The sequence below is a fragment of the Alosa alosa genome, chromosome 2 (genome assembly GCF_017589495.1).
Source record: "Alosa alosa isolate M-15738 ecotype Scorff River chromosome 2, AALO_Geno_1.1, whole genome shotgun sequence".
In the NCBI taxonomy this organism is placed as follows: Eukaryota; Metazoa; Chordata; class Actinopteri; order Clupeiformes; family Clupeidae; genus Alosa; species Alosa alosa.
This window is the reverse complement of record NC_063190.1, coordinates 2,674,483-2,686,483: the sequence shown is the minus strand read 5'-3', so window position 1 is coordinate 2,686,483 and position 12,001 is coordinate 2,674,483. Positions and strand designations below refer to the sequence as shown.

At 37.8% G+C, this 12,001-nt stretch overlaps 1 protein-coding gene across 1 annotated transcript in view; it reads left to right on the top strand.

The window, feature by feature from the left end:
* The window catches only part of drd2b (dopamine receptor D2b), a 35,802-nt gene extending 25,171 nt beyond the window's left edge, over positions 1-10,631 (top strand). Inside the window, exons 7-8 of the mRNA XM_048238159.1 lie at positions 8,871-9,213; positions 9,343-10,631. Of these exons, the coding sequence (XP_048094116.1) occupies positions 8,871-9,213; positions 9,343-9,539 (540 nt within the window). The 3' untranslated portion in view covers positions 9,540-10,631. The remainder of the gene's footprint in view (positions 1-8,870; positions 9,214-9,342) is intronic.
* Positions 10,632-12,001: the final 1,370 nt, after the last annotated feature.

Sequence of the window (12,001 nt, the reverse complement as noted above, 5' to 3'; positions counted from 1 at the left end):
CTGAGCAATGGATGCACATTTTGGACACGGTATCATGATCTCTAAACCCTCCTCCCTATTTCAGTAGAATGTCGTGATAGTATGACCCTCCAGTCGGGAGAAAATCAACATTAATGAAGGTGTACACCAAGTTTATTTTTGTACTCGGCTTGTCTGGCGTGGAACCGGCGTTCAAGCGTAAGTCATCGTCAGTGACACGCCCCTGTGCAGGCGGGAACTGAACCAGAGCCTGTCTCTGACTGAACTCCACTTTGCCCTCATAGACATGAACTAGGACGACCCATCTTGCTACGCATTCATTATCTTTGATTTCACTGTTAAACAATTTAAGCCTTTAAACTACTGAACTTTTCAACTCTTCAGCCATTGTAACTGTTACTTGTCATCAACTATGACTCCTACCCACTGTAGCTAATTTGCATGGTTAGCGTAGTTAGCATGTTAGCATAGTTAGCATGTTAGTTAGCATTTTTAACAAAACTGCTAAAAATGATTAGCAAAGTTAGCTAAGTAACATGGTTAGCATAGTTAGCATGTTAGCATGTTAGTTAGCATAGTTAGCATAACTGCTAAAAATGGTTAGCATAGTTAGCATGTTACTATTGTTAGCATGTTGGTTAGCATAGTTAGCATAACTGCTAAAAATGATTACCTAGGTTAGCTAAGTCACATGGTTAGCATAGTTAGCATAGTTAGCATGCTAGTTAGCATAGTTAGCATAACTACTAAAAATGATTAGCTAGGTTAACTAAGTCACATGGTTAACATAGTTAGCATGTTAGCATTGCTAGCATGCTAGTTAGCATAGTTAGCATAACTGTTAAAAATGATTAGCTAGGTTAGCTAAGTCACATGGTTAGCATAGTTAGTATGCTAGCATAGTTAGCATGCCAGTTAGCATAACTACTAAAAATGCTTAGCTAGGTTAGCTAAGTCACATGGTTAGCATAGTTTAATGTTAGCAAATGATTAGCTTCTTAAAAATGATTAGCTAAGTTAGCTAAGTCACATAGCATAGTTAGTTAGCATGTTTACGCTTAGTTAGCATGCTAGTTAGCATAACTTCTAAAAATGATTAGCTAGGTTAGCTAACTCACATGGTTAGCATAGTTAGCATGTTAGCATGCTAGTTAACATAACTGCTAAAAATGATTAGCTAAGTTAGCTAAGTCACATGGTTTACATAGTTAGCATGTTTACATGCTAGTTAGCATAGTTAGCATAACTTCTAAAAATGATTAGCTAGGTTAGCTAAGTCACATGGTTAGCATAGTTAGCATTTTAACATTGTTAGCATGCTAGTTAGCATAGTAACTTGGTTAGCATTATTATAGTGCATGCAAATGCACTATATTATTATAGTAACTTGGTTAGCATTATTACTTGGTTAGCATTATTACTTGGTTGTTATTCCACGGGCTTCTTCTGACTTATTTTTATTCTCTATTATTATTATTCTTCCAGGCCCTAATTTGACTCAAACCGCTTATCGTAGAAACTTGGTTCAAACTTTGACATGTAGCTCTTGAACCAAATTTTCGTTCTATGACTTTTCATATTTCTACGACTTTTACTTTTTGAGATATTAAATAAAAATTCCCATAGACTTAACATTGGCTTTATGACATCATAATAGGCTATTAAGGAATTAGAATGCAATCAACTGCACCTGTGCTCTCTCACTGACTGCCTGCAGCAACTTCAATGGAACCTCTTCTCTGTGTCCCTCTCCATTCAACTGAATAGCTCACTTCTCATCCCAACTTTCTTTCACTTCCTTTTCTTTACTTTCTCTCACTTACTATCTATCTCTATTTATCCCAAATTCAATAACTTTCTCTATCTATCTCTCTATTTATCCCATTTTCTCTATCTATCTCTCTATTTATCCCAATTTTTTTACTATTTACACATTATATAGCATGGTAACCACTATAATGACCCTAGCAACAGCCTAGCAACCACATTAAATACCCTAGCAACAACCTAGCAACCACTGTTATAGCATAACAACCACTATCATTATCCTAGCAACAGCCTAGCAACCACCTTAAATACCCTAACAACAACCTAGCAACCACTTTTATAGCATAGCAACCACTAAAATGACCCTAGCAACAGCCTAGCAACCGCCTTAAGTACCCTAGCAAAAACCTAGAAACCACCTTAAGTACCCTAGCAACAACCTAGCAACCAATTTTATAGCATAGCAACCACTATAATTACCTTAGCAACAGCCTAGCAACCACCTTAAGTACCTTAGCAACAACCTAGCAACCACTTTTATAGCATAGCAACTACCATAATTACCCTAGCAACCAACCCAGCAATAACTTTGCATGCACTGTATTTCCTTCAGGAAATGCTTTTCTAGTTATTATTATAACCTTTTCTTTTTACCTTTTCAAGAATTAATGCGACTCTAACCGCTTAACGTACAGACATGTTGAAATAACCGTTCTGAAGGTCTGGAGTGGGGCAAGAGAGTTATTTTTTCAGATTTTTAAAAAAGTTTTTTGAGAAATAAGGGATTAAAAATGGTAAAAAGCTCATTTTCCCCCCATAGACTTCAAAGGCTGTGATGTCATAATGGCCTAAAGGCAGCTGCGCTTGTCAAGCTCCCAGAGAAGTTCCCGGGCTAATTATAACACTGGCACAGGTGTCACCTGTGAATTCAACGGTCTCAGCTTCTAATGCATACAATCTGGTGCTCCCTAAAACTACACATCCCGTAATTAACTTGTGCGCATGCGCAGTAAAACGTTCTCCTTGCCTCATTTATTCCTACCGATTCTACAGGCACTGCTGCTGTCAAGCATCCTCTTAAAGAAAGTTTACGTTCTTGTTGTCTGGTTCGTCCAACAAGCGACGACGGAACGGACGTTTTCCTACCACACCCAATGTAAGTTACAATTATTTGTGTTTTGTATTTGAATGGAGTGTGTGAAGTCTGTTTAAAACGACTCGGCTAATCAAGTAAGCAAGCAAGCTGGCGTTAGCTTTAAACTTGTAGCTTAGCAACATAGTAAGTTCATGTTTCTAGGTTCGCGGTTGTGTGCAGTGGAGGCGGTAGCAGCTAGCTAAGCACTCAAATTGCCAGCCAGCCGCCTTTCGTAACGATAGCTGGCCTGACGAGGGAAATGGCAAACAATCACTGGCTGAAACTTAGCCTTCGTTTTAAACTACGTTTGTATGAGTGGCTCAATGAGTTAAATCTCCAGTTACAAGGCTAACCGTGCTTTCTATTTGTCTCGTAAATCCGCCGTCCGAGTTGGAAAGTGTAAATTACCCAGCTTTCTTGCGGCATTTTGGGCAGGCACGCCCACTTTACCTCGGAGTACCTCGGAGTTAATGTTGATGTAATGTTCTTACACACTAGATTACATTGCTGCTTCAATCCAGTCGCCAATTCATGCATTGCACGGTTTTGCTGTGCCTGCAATACAATGTAACGATTTGTTTTCCAGGCGTTTAGCTAGAGGCTACATGTAGCACAAAACAATAACAATGACTAGCCTCCTGCTAATGCCCCTTGTGGCTCGAGAGAAACGTGTTCCTATAGCCACTCATTCGTACATGTTGTACGAGTGGGTGTACGATGATTTACAAGACAAATAGAAAGCACCATAAGACAAGCACCTACCTCACCTAGCAGATCTAAGATTACTGCATTCACCAAAAAACTTGAGGTATGGGACAGGCGCCTCGATCGTGACAGTATTATGCCTTTGAGAATCTGAGTGAAATCACTGAAACGTCTGATTCGGGAGCCACTGTAGGCCTACATCACATCCCTGCAAAGTTTATTTAAAAAATATTTCCCAACCAGCAGTGATCCATTTAATGCAGCATGTTGGTATTTCATTGAATATATTGTACAATGCTGTAAAATATTGGCCTATGCTTCCTAATATGTTGCTGGAAAACAGAAATATGTGTGTTTAATTTACAATGGCACATTATGTATTTATTTATTATATCTGCAGCACCAGCTGATTTTAACTGCTGCCGAGGATATATTTACAGTGCATGAAAATGTACTGTTCTTCCTAGGCTTCTTCTTATTCTTCCTTCTAACGCGTTTAATGCAGCTTCAACCGTTTAACGTAGAAACTTCATTCAAACTATGTTACGTAGGTCTTACTTAGGACATGGGTGCTATGTATTTTTCATCTTTGTAACTTTTATACTTTTTAAACTATTAATTAAAAACGAATCAAAATTTCCCCATAGACTTAACATGGGCTGATGACATCACAATAGAGCCGTTAAGCAATTAGAATCCTATGCCAGGTGGTCAGGCCACCTGGATCAACTGCCAGTCTCAGGCTTTAAGCATACAAACTGGCACTATTAACCCTTAGAACCCTAAGCTGTTTTTAGGGCATTTTCACTACCTTTATTCATAAGGATTTATTCTGGTCATTGTAAGTGCCACACACACATATTATATATTGTTTTTTTCGGCAGAGTCTAGGCTATCCAGATCTGCCATCATTTCATGTATTAGTACTAGCATTGATTTTAATTTTAATTTTTAAAGAATTAAAATATAAAAATCATATTATAAAAATTCTTATATTTTGACCTGTATCTCACCACAGCAAGCTCATAGCTCTACATGCATTTCATGTGTGTAGGGCTGAAACAAATTGCCATGTTGGGGATGCAATGGGGCTGAGCAATTTACAGAAATATGTGGTGTTGATTTACGGAAATAAATGCCATTTTTAGGCGATGAAAAATTACCATTCTAGGCTCCATATATTGTGACTCAAAATCTGATTATGAACCAAGTTTGCCTGTTTTGACTATGGTGTATGCAGTCATGATGATTCTCAACTTTTACTGCATTGCCATGAACGAAAAAAAGGTGCTTTGTTGAACAAATTGGGATGCAAAGCCTTGAATTGGATGCCATGCAGGAATTTTAGGATCTCAAAACCGGATTATGAACATGTTTTGCCATAGAGAAAAACGATAGCGTTGGATTATAAAAACAAGCTTTGCCACAAAAACAGACAAAACGTGGGGTAAGTCCAGCTATATGAAGTTATTATTTTGCGGCCACTTCGTCTGTTTTATAACCCAGAAGGATGTATTTGGTATCAAATGATAGCTCTGTGTCTCCTCTTTCATCTAACATGTGTGGCATATATATCTGATCACGGGTCTGCGAGTAATTACTCCGAGAGTAATGGGTGTGCAGCGTTGGTTTGTGTACATGACGTTAATATTTTGCAGTCACTTCGTCTGTTTTTATAAGCCAGAAAGATCGATATCCATGGTGCCAATGGATAGCCCTGTTTCTCCTCTTTCATCTGATATGCTTGCCATATCTATGCGATCACGGGTTCGCGAGTAATTCAAACGAGAGTAATGGGTGCGCAGGTGAACGCAGAGAAGTATAGACTGTAAATATGATGCAATTTGATTTAATTTCATGATTTTTTTAAATTTTCATACTTGATCGTACAGACAAGTGCGTAGTCTCTTTGGAAAGCCCCACTTCTTCTCTGTCATGCAATACAGGTTTTATCTCGTTGCGATGAACAGTCGCGGAGCAATGTAACAGAGAAGAAAGGGTGTGTTTTTTGACGCACTTTGCGTCAATCGGGTTCTAAGGGTTAAGACTACACATCTTGTTCAACTGCTTCCTCTGCCAAAAACTCTTTCAAAATAAAAGTCCTCACTAATATATTTCACTGTTAAACAATTTAACCCTTTAAACTACTGAACTTTTTAACTGTTCAGCCATTGTAACTGTTACTTGTCATCAACTATGACTCCTACCCACTGTAACTAGTTAGCATGGTTAGCATAGTTAGCATGTTAAGATTCACTAGCATTGTTAGCATTTTTAGCAAAACTGCTAAAAATGATTAGCTAAGTTAGCTAAGTAACATGGTTAGCATAGTTAACATGGTTAGCATTGCTAACATTATTAGCATTTTTAATAAAACTGCTAAAAATGATTAGCTAAGTAACATGGTTAACATAGTTAGCATGTTGGCATGTTAATTAGCATAGTTAGCATAACTGTAAAATTAATTAGCTAAGTTAGCTAAGTCACATGGTTAACATAGTTAGCATGTTAGCATGTTAGTTAGCATAGTTAGCATAACTACTAAAAAATATTAGCTAGGTTAGCTAAGTCACATGGTTAGCATAGTTCACATTTTAACATTGTTACATGCTAGTTAGCATAGTAACTTGGTTAACATTATTATCTTTGTTAACATAGTTAGCATAACTGCTAGCAAACATTAGAGTCATTCTAACTGTCAGTTATCAGTTATCATCAACTATCTACCTAAATAATTTAACCATTTAAAGTATCCACCTATTTAACTGTTCAGTCATTCCAACTATATTAAACCTCATCTACTTAGCAACCAATATAGTTTGGTTTTACTCTGTATGATATTTTACATAATATTTTTGCATTTTCATGCACTGTATTTCCTTCAGGAAATGCTTTTCTAGTTATTATATTCTAACGCAGTTAATGCAGCTTCAACCGTTTAACGTAGAAACTTCATTCAAACTATGTTACGTAGGTCTTACTTAGGACATGGGTGCTTTGTACATTTCATCTTTGTAACTTTTATCCTTTTTAAACCATTAATTAAAAACTATTGACAATTTCCCCATAGACTTAACATTGGCCTTTATGACATCATAGCAATTAGAATCTTATGCCAGGTGGCCAGGCCACCTGGATCAACTGTCAGTTTCTCAGGCTTTAAGCATACAGTCTCATTCTCTTAAGACTATTCACCTATTTAACTGTTCAGTCATTCCAACTATATTAAACCTCATCTACCTAGCAAATAATTTAACCATTTTAACTATCCACCTATTTAACTGTTCAGTCATTCCAACTATATTAAACCTCATCTATCTAGCAAATAGTTTAACCTTTTAAGCTCTTCACCTATTTAACTGTTCAGTCATTCCAATTATATTAAACCTCATCTACCTAGTTAGAGGGGATGCATCCCCTCTATTGAAATCCGAAAACTTCTTCTTATTATTATTATTTTTCTTTTTACCTTTTTGTGCGCGCTATTCAGCCCAAACCGCTTAACGTACAAATTTGGTTCAAACACCGTTCCGTAGATCTTCCAAGGCTTTACCGTCCTATCCGTTTTTCATTTTTTGAGAAGTTTATAGTTTATAGATATTTGTAATTAAAAGTGTATTTTTCCCCCATAGACTTGAATGGAGGCTGTGATGTCATAATAGAGCCAGCTGTGCTCGTTAAGTAGTTCTCAGAGCAGTTCCCAGGCTAATCAGAACACTGGCACAGGTGTCACCTGTGAGGAATTCAACTGTCTCAGCTTCTAAGCATACAATCTAGCTCAGCTAGCAGCAAGCTCAACAGCCCCACCAACACCCTAACCAGCAGACTGCATCCCCTCGTGTAATTCCTCGGAATTGCATTTCTAGTTCAGTCATTCCAACTACATTAAACCTTATCTACCTAGTAAATACTTTAACCATTTAAACTATCCACCTATTTAACTGTCTAGTCATTCCAACTATATTAAACCTCATATACCTAGCAAATAATTTAACCATTTAAGCCATCCACCTATTTAACTATTCAGTCATTCCAACTATATTAAACCTCATCATGTTGGTTGCCAATTAGCACATCATCTGTTTTAACAATATATTTCACACCATATGTTTTGCATTTTCATGCATTGGTAATTCCCTGGAATTGCGTTTTCTAGTTGGAACTTGTCATTATTTCAATAAATTTGACAATTTTAAGTTTGACCTACCACTTTCTTAGAGCGATGAGGGACAGGTGGGGTTTAAAAATGCCCCCTTGATCTAAGTGGGGAATGAAAAAAAGTTTGAGAACCACTGTAAAAAATAACTTGATTGTAGGCTTAGCTGTTAGTTTGTTGCTCAGTTGAACATATTTATCTAACAGCTGCCCCCCCCCTTCTATTTCTGTTAGGTGCCTCTTCACTCTGCTACTGAAGGATCAGGCTGACTGCAACTGCTATGGATGGCAGGAAAACACAGTACACGTGAATTTCTAGATGAAGAGTGAATAAATGCACTTGCTTAACTGATAACAAGTTGTCAATGGTTATTTATGCAAGCTTGTGTAGCCTAAACAAGACATACCTAGGCCCAAATTTATCCTGGCTGTAGATAAAGCAGGATATGAATTTCCCAATATTTTGCCAGATTAGGCTAATAGTGGTTTACTGAGGTTTAATATCAATTGAAATAGCACTGAAATCACGTTGATCTTTAGTTTGGTTGTAATTTCAACATTGTTTCAATATTAATTTTAGTGGAAATACCATTGAAATCCCATTGATTTGTAGTTAGAATTTCAACGTTGCTTTAATATTAATGAAGGGTGCAAAAGTGATGGAGAATAAATGTTGCAGTGCGACGTTGATTCAATTATTTACAGTACAGTAGTCCTGCATTGCATACTCTGAATTACATTTTCCAAAGGCCAGCTTTCATGCTTGTGTCACAACTTCAGAACGGCTTGACGCACATGCTTCAAATTTGGTGTGAACATTTGTATGGACTCACTGATGAAGTCAAATGTCAAGGCCAAACCTTGAGTGTGATATCTCAAGAATGCCTGACGCACAAGGTTTTTTGGTACAAGGGTTTGTATGAACGCAAAGATCAAGTGATTCAATGTTTTTTTTTCAGGAATCTCCCCACCAACATTAACCCAGCAGCTTTCCATCCACTATTGTAATTCCTCTGGCATTACATTTCTAGTTCTATTTAATCTTTAAATTCTCAAGGGTTCTTTTCCTTGGTCTGGTAAATTGCTCATCTAATCATTGCCTCATGTATGCTTGCCCCTGTAATTGCAGCTCCTCGTCAAGGATGTTGCTCTCCACGGCAGTGAGCTGGAGATGGATTTAATGGTGAGCACCTCTCCACCGGAGAGGAAGAAAACGCTTTACCCAGAAACAGGCCAGCTGCGGCCATCTGCCGTGAACGCGGACGGCCCCTCTCAGGTCGAGAGGCAGGTCAACGGGGATGAGAAGAACGGCCACACCAAAGAGGGCCAGTCTCCGACAGCTGGCAAAGCTCTAGAGACCCAGGCCTTGCCCAATGGCAAAACCCGCACCGCGGTGAGCAAGGCGCAAAGCAAGAAAAAGATGTCGCAGCACAAAGAGAAAAAGGCCACTAAAATGCTGGCCATTGTCCTGGGTAGGTGGAAGTGTTTGCTTGCAGCCACAATGTCATCGGATCTAAGTGCCTTGCTGCAGCTATTGCCGTTTTTGCCTGAAGAGGCAGGTACTCAAAGATGTCAACTCCATTGTGTAATCTCTCCTGCAGGTGTGTTCATCATATGTTGGCTTCCGTTCTTCATCACACACATCCTGAAAACCCACTGCACCAGCTGTGTTGTCCCCATGGAGATGTACAATGCTTTCACATGGTTGGGGTACGTGAACAGCGCCATCAACCCAATCATATACACCACCTTCAACATTGAGTTCCGAAAAGCATTCCTAAAGATCCTGCACTGCTGATAGCACTGCTTAGAGCTCACTGCTCACGCATGGTACTGGGAATCAACATGGAGGCAGGAAGAACAACCAACTGTCCATTGAAATGCTGAAAAGAGAAGGTCAAATCACCTCAGGATTTCAACGCTAGGCGAGTTGAAGCTATGACTTGACAAACAGATTCATTACACACCGGCACTTTGCTCACACCTCAGTTGAATGTACTAGTAGGGCTTTATCAGTTTTCCCTTTCAACAGTAAAAACACCCTCCATATAGTTAAAAAAAAAACAGTTCAAGTGATGAATGGACTGGTGATTGGAGCCAGTGGCCATTTTTGGAACACTCAGTGGAAACTCCCACATTATGGGGAGGATCATAGGGATTCATTAGTGGGTCAGCTTCTCTTTTTTTCTGTAGCAATATAGATGTTACAATGTCCCTGTAAGGGCCATCTTGATGTACATTGTGCAGAACACAGAATATTCAGTATTAAGTTATGTGTTAAATTATTGGTGTGTCAGGCTATGTAAATATAAGACAAAGAGCTTTCTGTATAGTGAAATCATGGCCAAAAGAGATGTATGAGACAAATGTATATTTTGCAAATTAAGGCCCAAAATCAAATAATGGCTTTCTAAATGGGGATCGTCCTTTGGGTTTTAAATTCAAATGGGTACTTTGCCATGTATTGAGTCATTTTTACATGTCAGATGTCATGTGTTTTTTGAGAACAGCATTTTAATTGAACATAGAGCAGAGTCCTCGTTACTGGGACTAGGTGACGTGGACACAGAGTAGATCTTATATGAAGATACACACACTGGACTGTGTCTGTTGTGACTCAGAACAAAAACTGGACCTCACAGATCTTATGTGTCTTGGTGAAGGACAGAGTGAATGCCCAGCATTAGTGATGATTTGCTAAATGTTTGCAGTAATAAGGTAACACTCTAATGCTCAACCAGTTTTGTTGCAGACCATGCCTTTAATATATGTCTATATATGAAGGGTTCAGATGCAAAAGCCTCTAAATGCCACCTACGTCAAAAATGAGATAAAGATGGTGAGTGAATGCTCTCCTCACATAGTATACGTTAATCAAATAATTTAACTTCAAAACACACTAAATACTAAACTCGTCCTGGTCTGAAATATCGATTTCTATGCAAAAACCTATAGGAACCGGATTTTAAATGCTCATTTAAAAGAAATGTGGTCAGACGGATTTAGAGGGTTTTGCATCTGAACTCTTCATATGTACATACATATACATGATGTTATATTATAATCATGACATCACACAATGCAGAATTTGCACAATGCTGTAATCTGCTGTTTTAGAAATGCCATTAAGACATATTTCAGCATAGTTGGACTATTAACAATGTATAAAAGTATGACAAGTGTCATAAAAGAAAAACCTGAAATTACAGAGTGATGGTCTACTAATTTCTATTTAACAAATGTCATACATTGATTTTCATTATTAATTCTCTCAAAACTATGTGTGCCAAAATATGTAAAATTCACCATTATGTTGAAATGCTTTAAATACTTTTAATCTAAGATAATTGTTTTCAACTGCTACTGGAAAATACACAAGCAAATATGAATGTTACATGTGACTCCAAGCGAATGGAGAGCCATGAGCCTACAAGCCTAATTAATGAAACCTTAAACAGACGCTTCATTTAGTCTTCTCTCTCACTTTCCTCATTCAGATTTGCTGTGCTTTTGGTCACAATTAGATGTTAAAGAGAGTTACTTTGGACAGCCTTCAAGCTGTAGAATTAAGCATCATATCAAATACTTTTATATTTGGCATGATACTCAAAAAATACCAGAATGGGCATAGAGCAGAAGTCAGTTGGCTTTGTGTAATAGGCCTTTTGTGGCCATGTAGGAGTAAATTCAGAAAGCCATTGTTTCATTTTGGGAACTCAAGCCCATGATAAAAGACAAGCATGCATGTTACACGTGTACTTTTTATGGTATCCTGGCCAATGTGAGTCCCTCCACAGCTGCCTAGCAAAAAAAACATTGATATTTTAATGAAGCTACTGTATGTGAACTATGTAAAATGACAAGTGGACCATTTTCACTATCATGTATAATATATTTTTTTTTTTTGTGTATAATTTTCAATTGTAAATAAAAAAAAACACATATTGGCAAGGGGTCATATGTTCACACATGCAAGCTAAAGTCATAAGGCTGTGCTTTAAATTGTAAATTGTTTGTCACTAAATTCTATTTCTTAATACATTTTTGACTGGATTTCTTTTTGTTCTGGTTATTGTCTCTGCAGTGTGCATATTGTGTAAGGTGCCTGTAGTATAGAGTGTGCATTCAGTGAAAGGGACTGACACTCAATCATTAACTGAAAGGGACTGACACTCATAATCATTTGCAACTGGCTAGTCTGAAGTACAATAATTAGCTAAATAAAGAATACATTCATAAACTTAACATCCAAGCTAGACC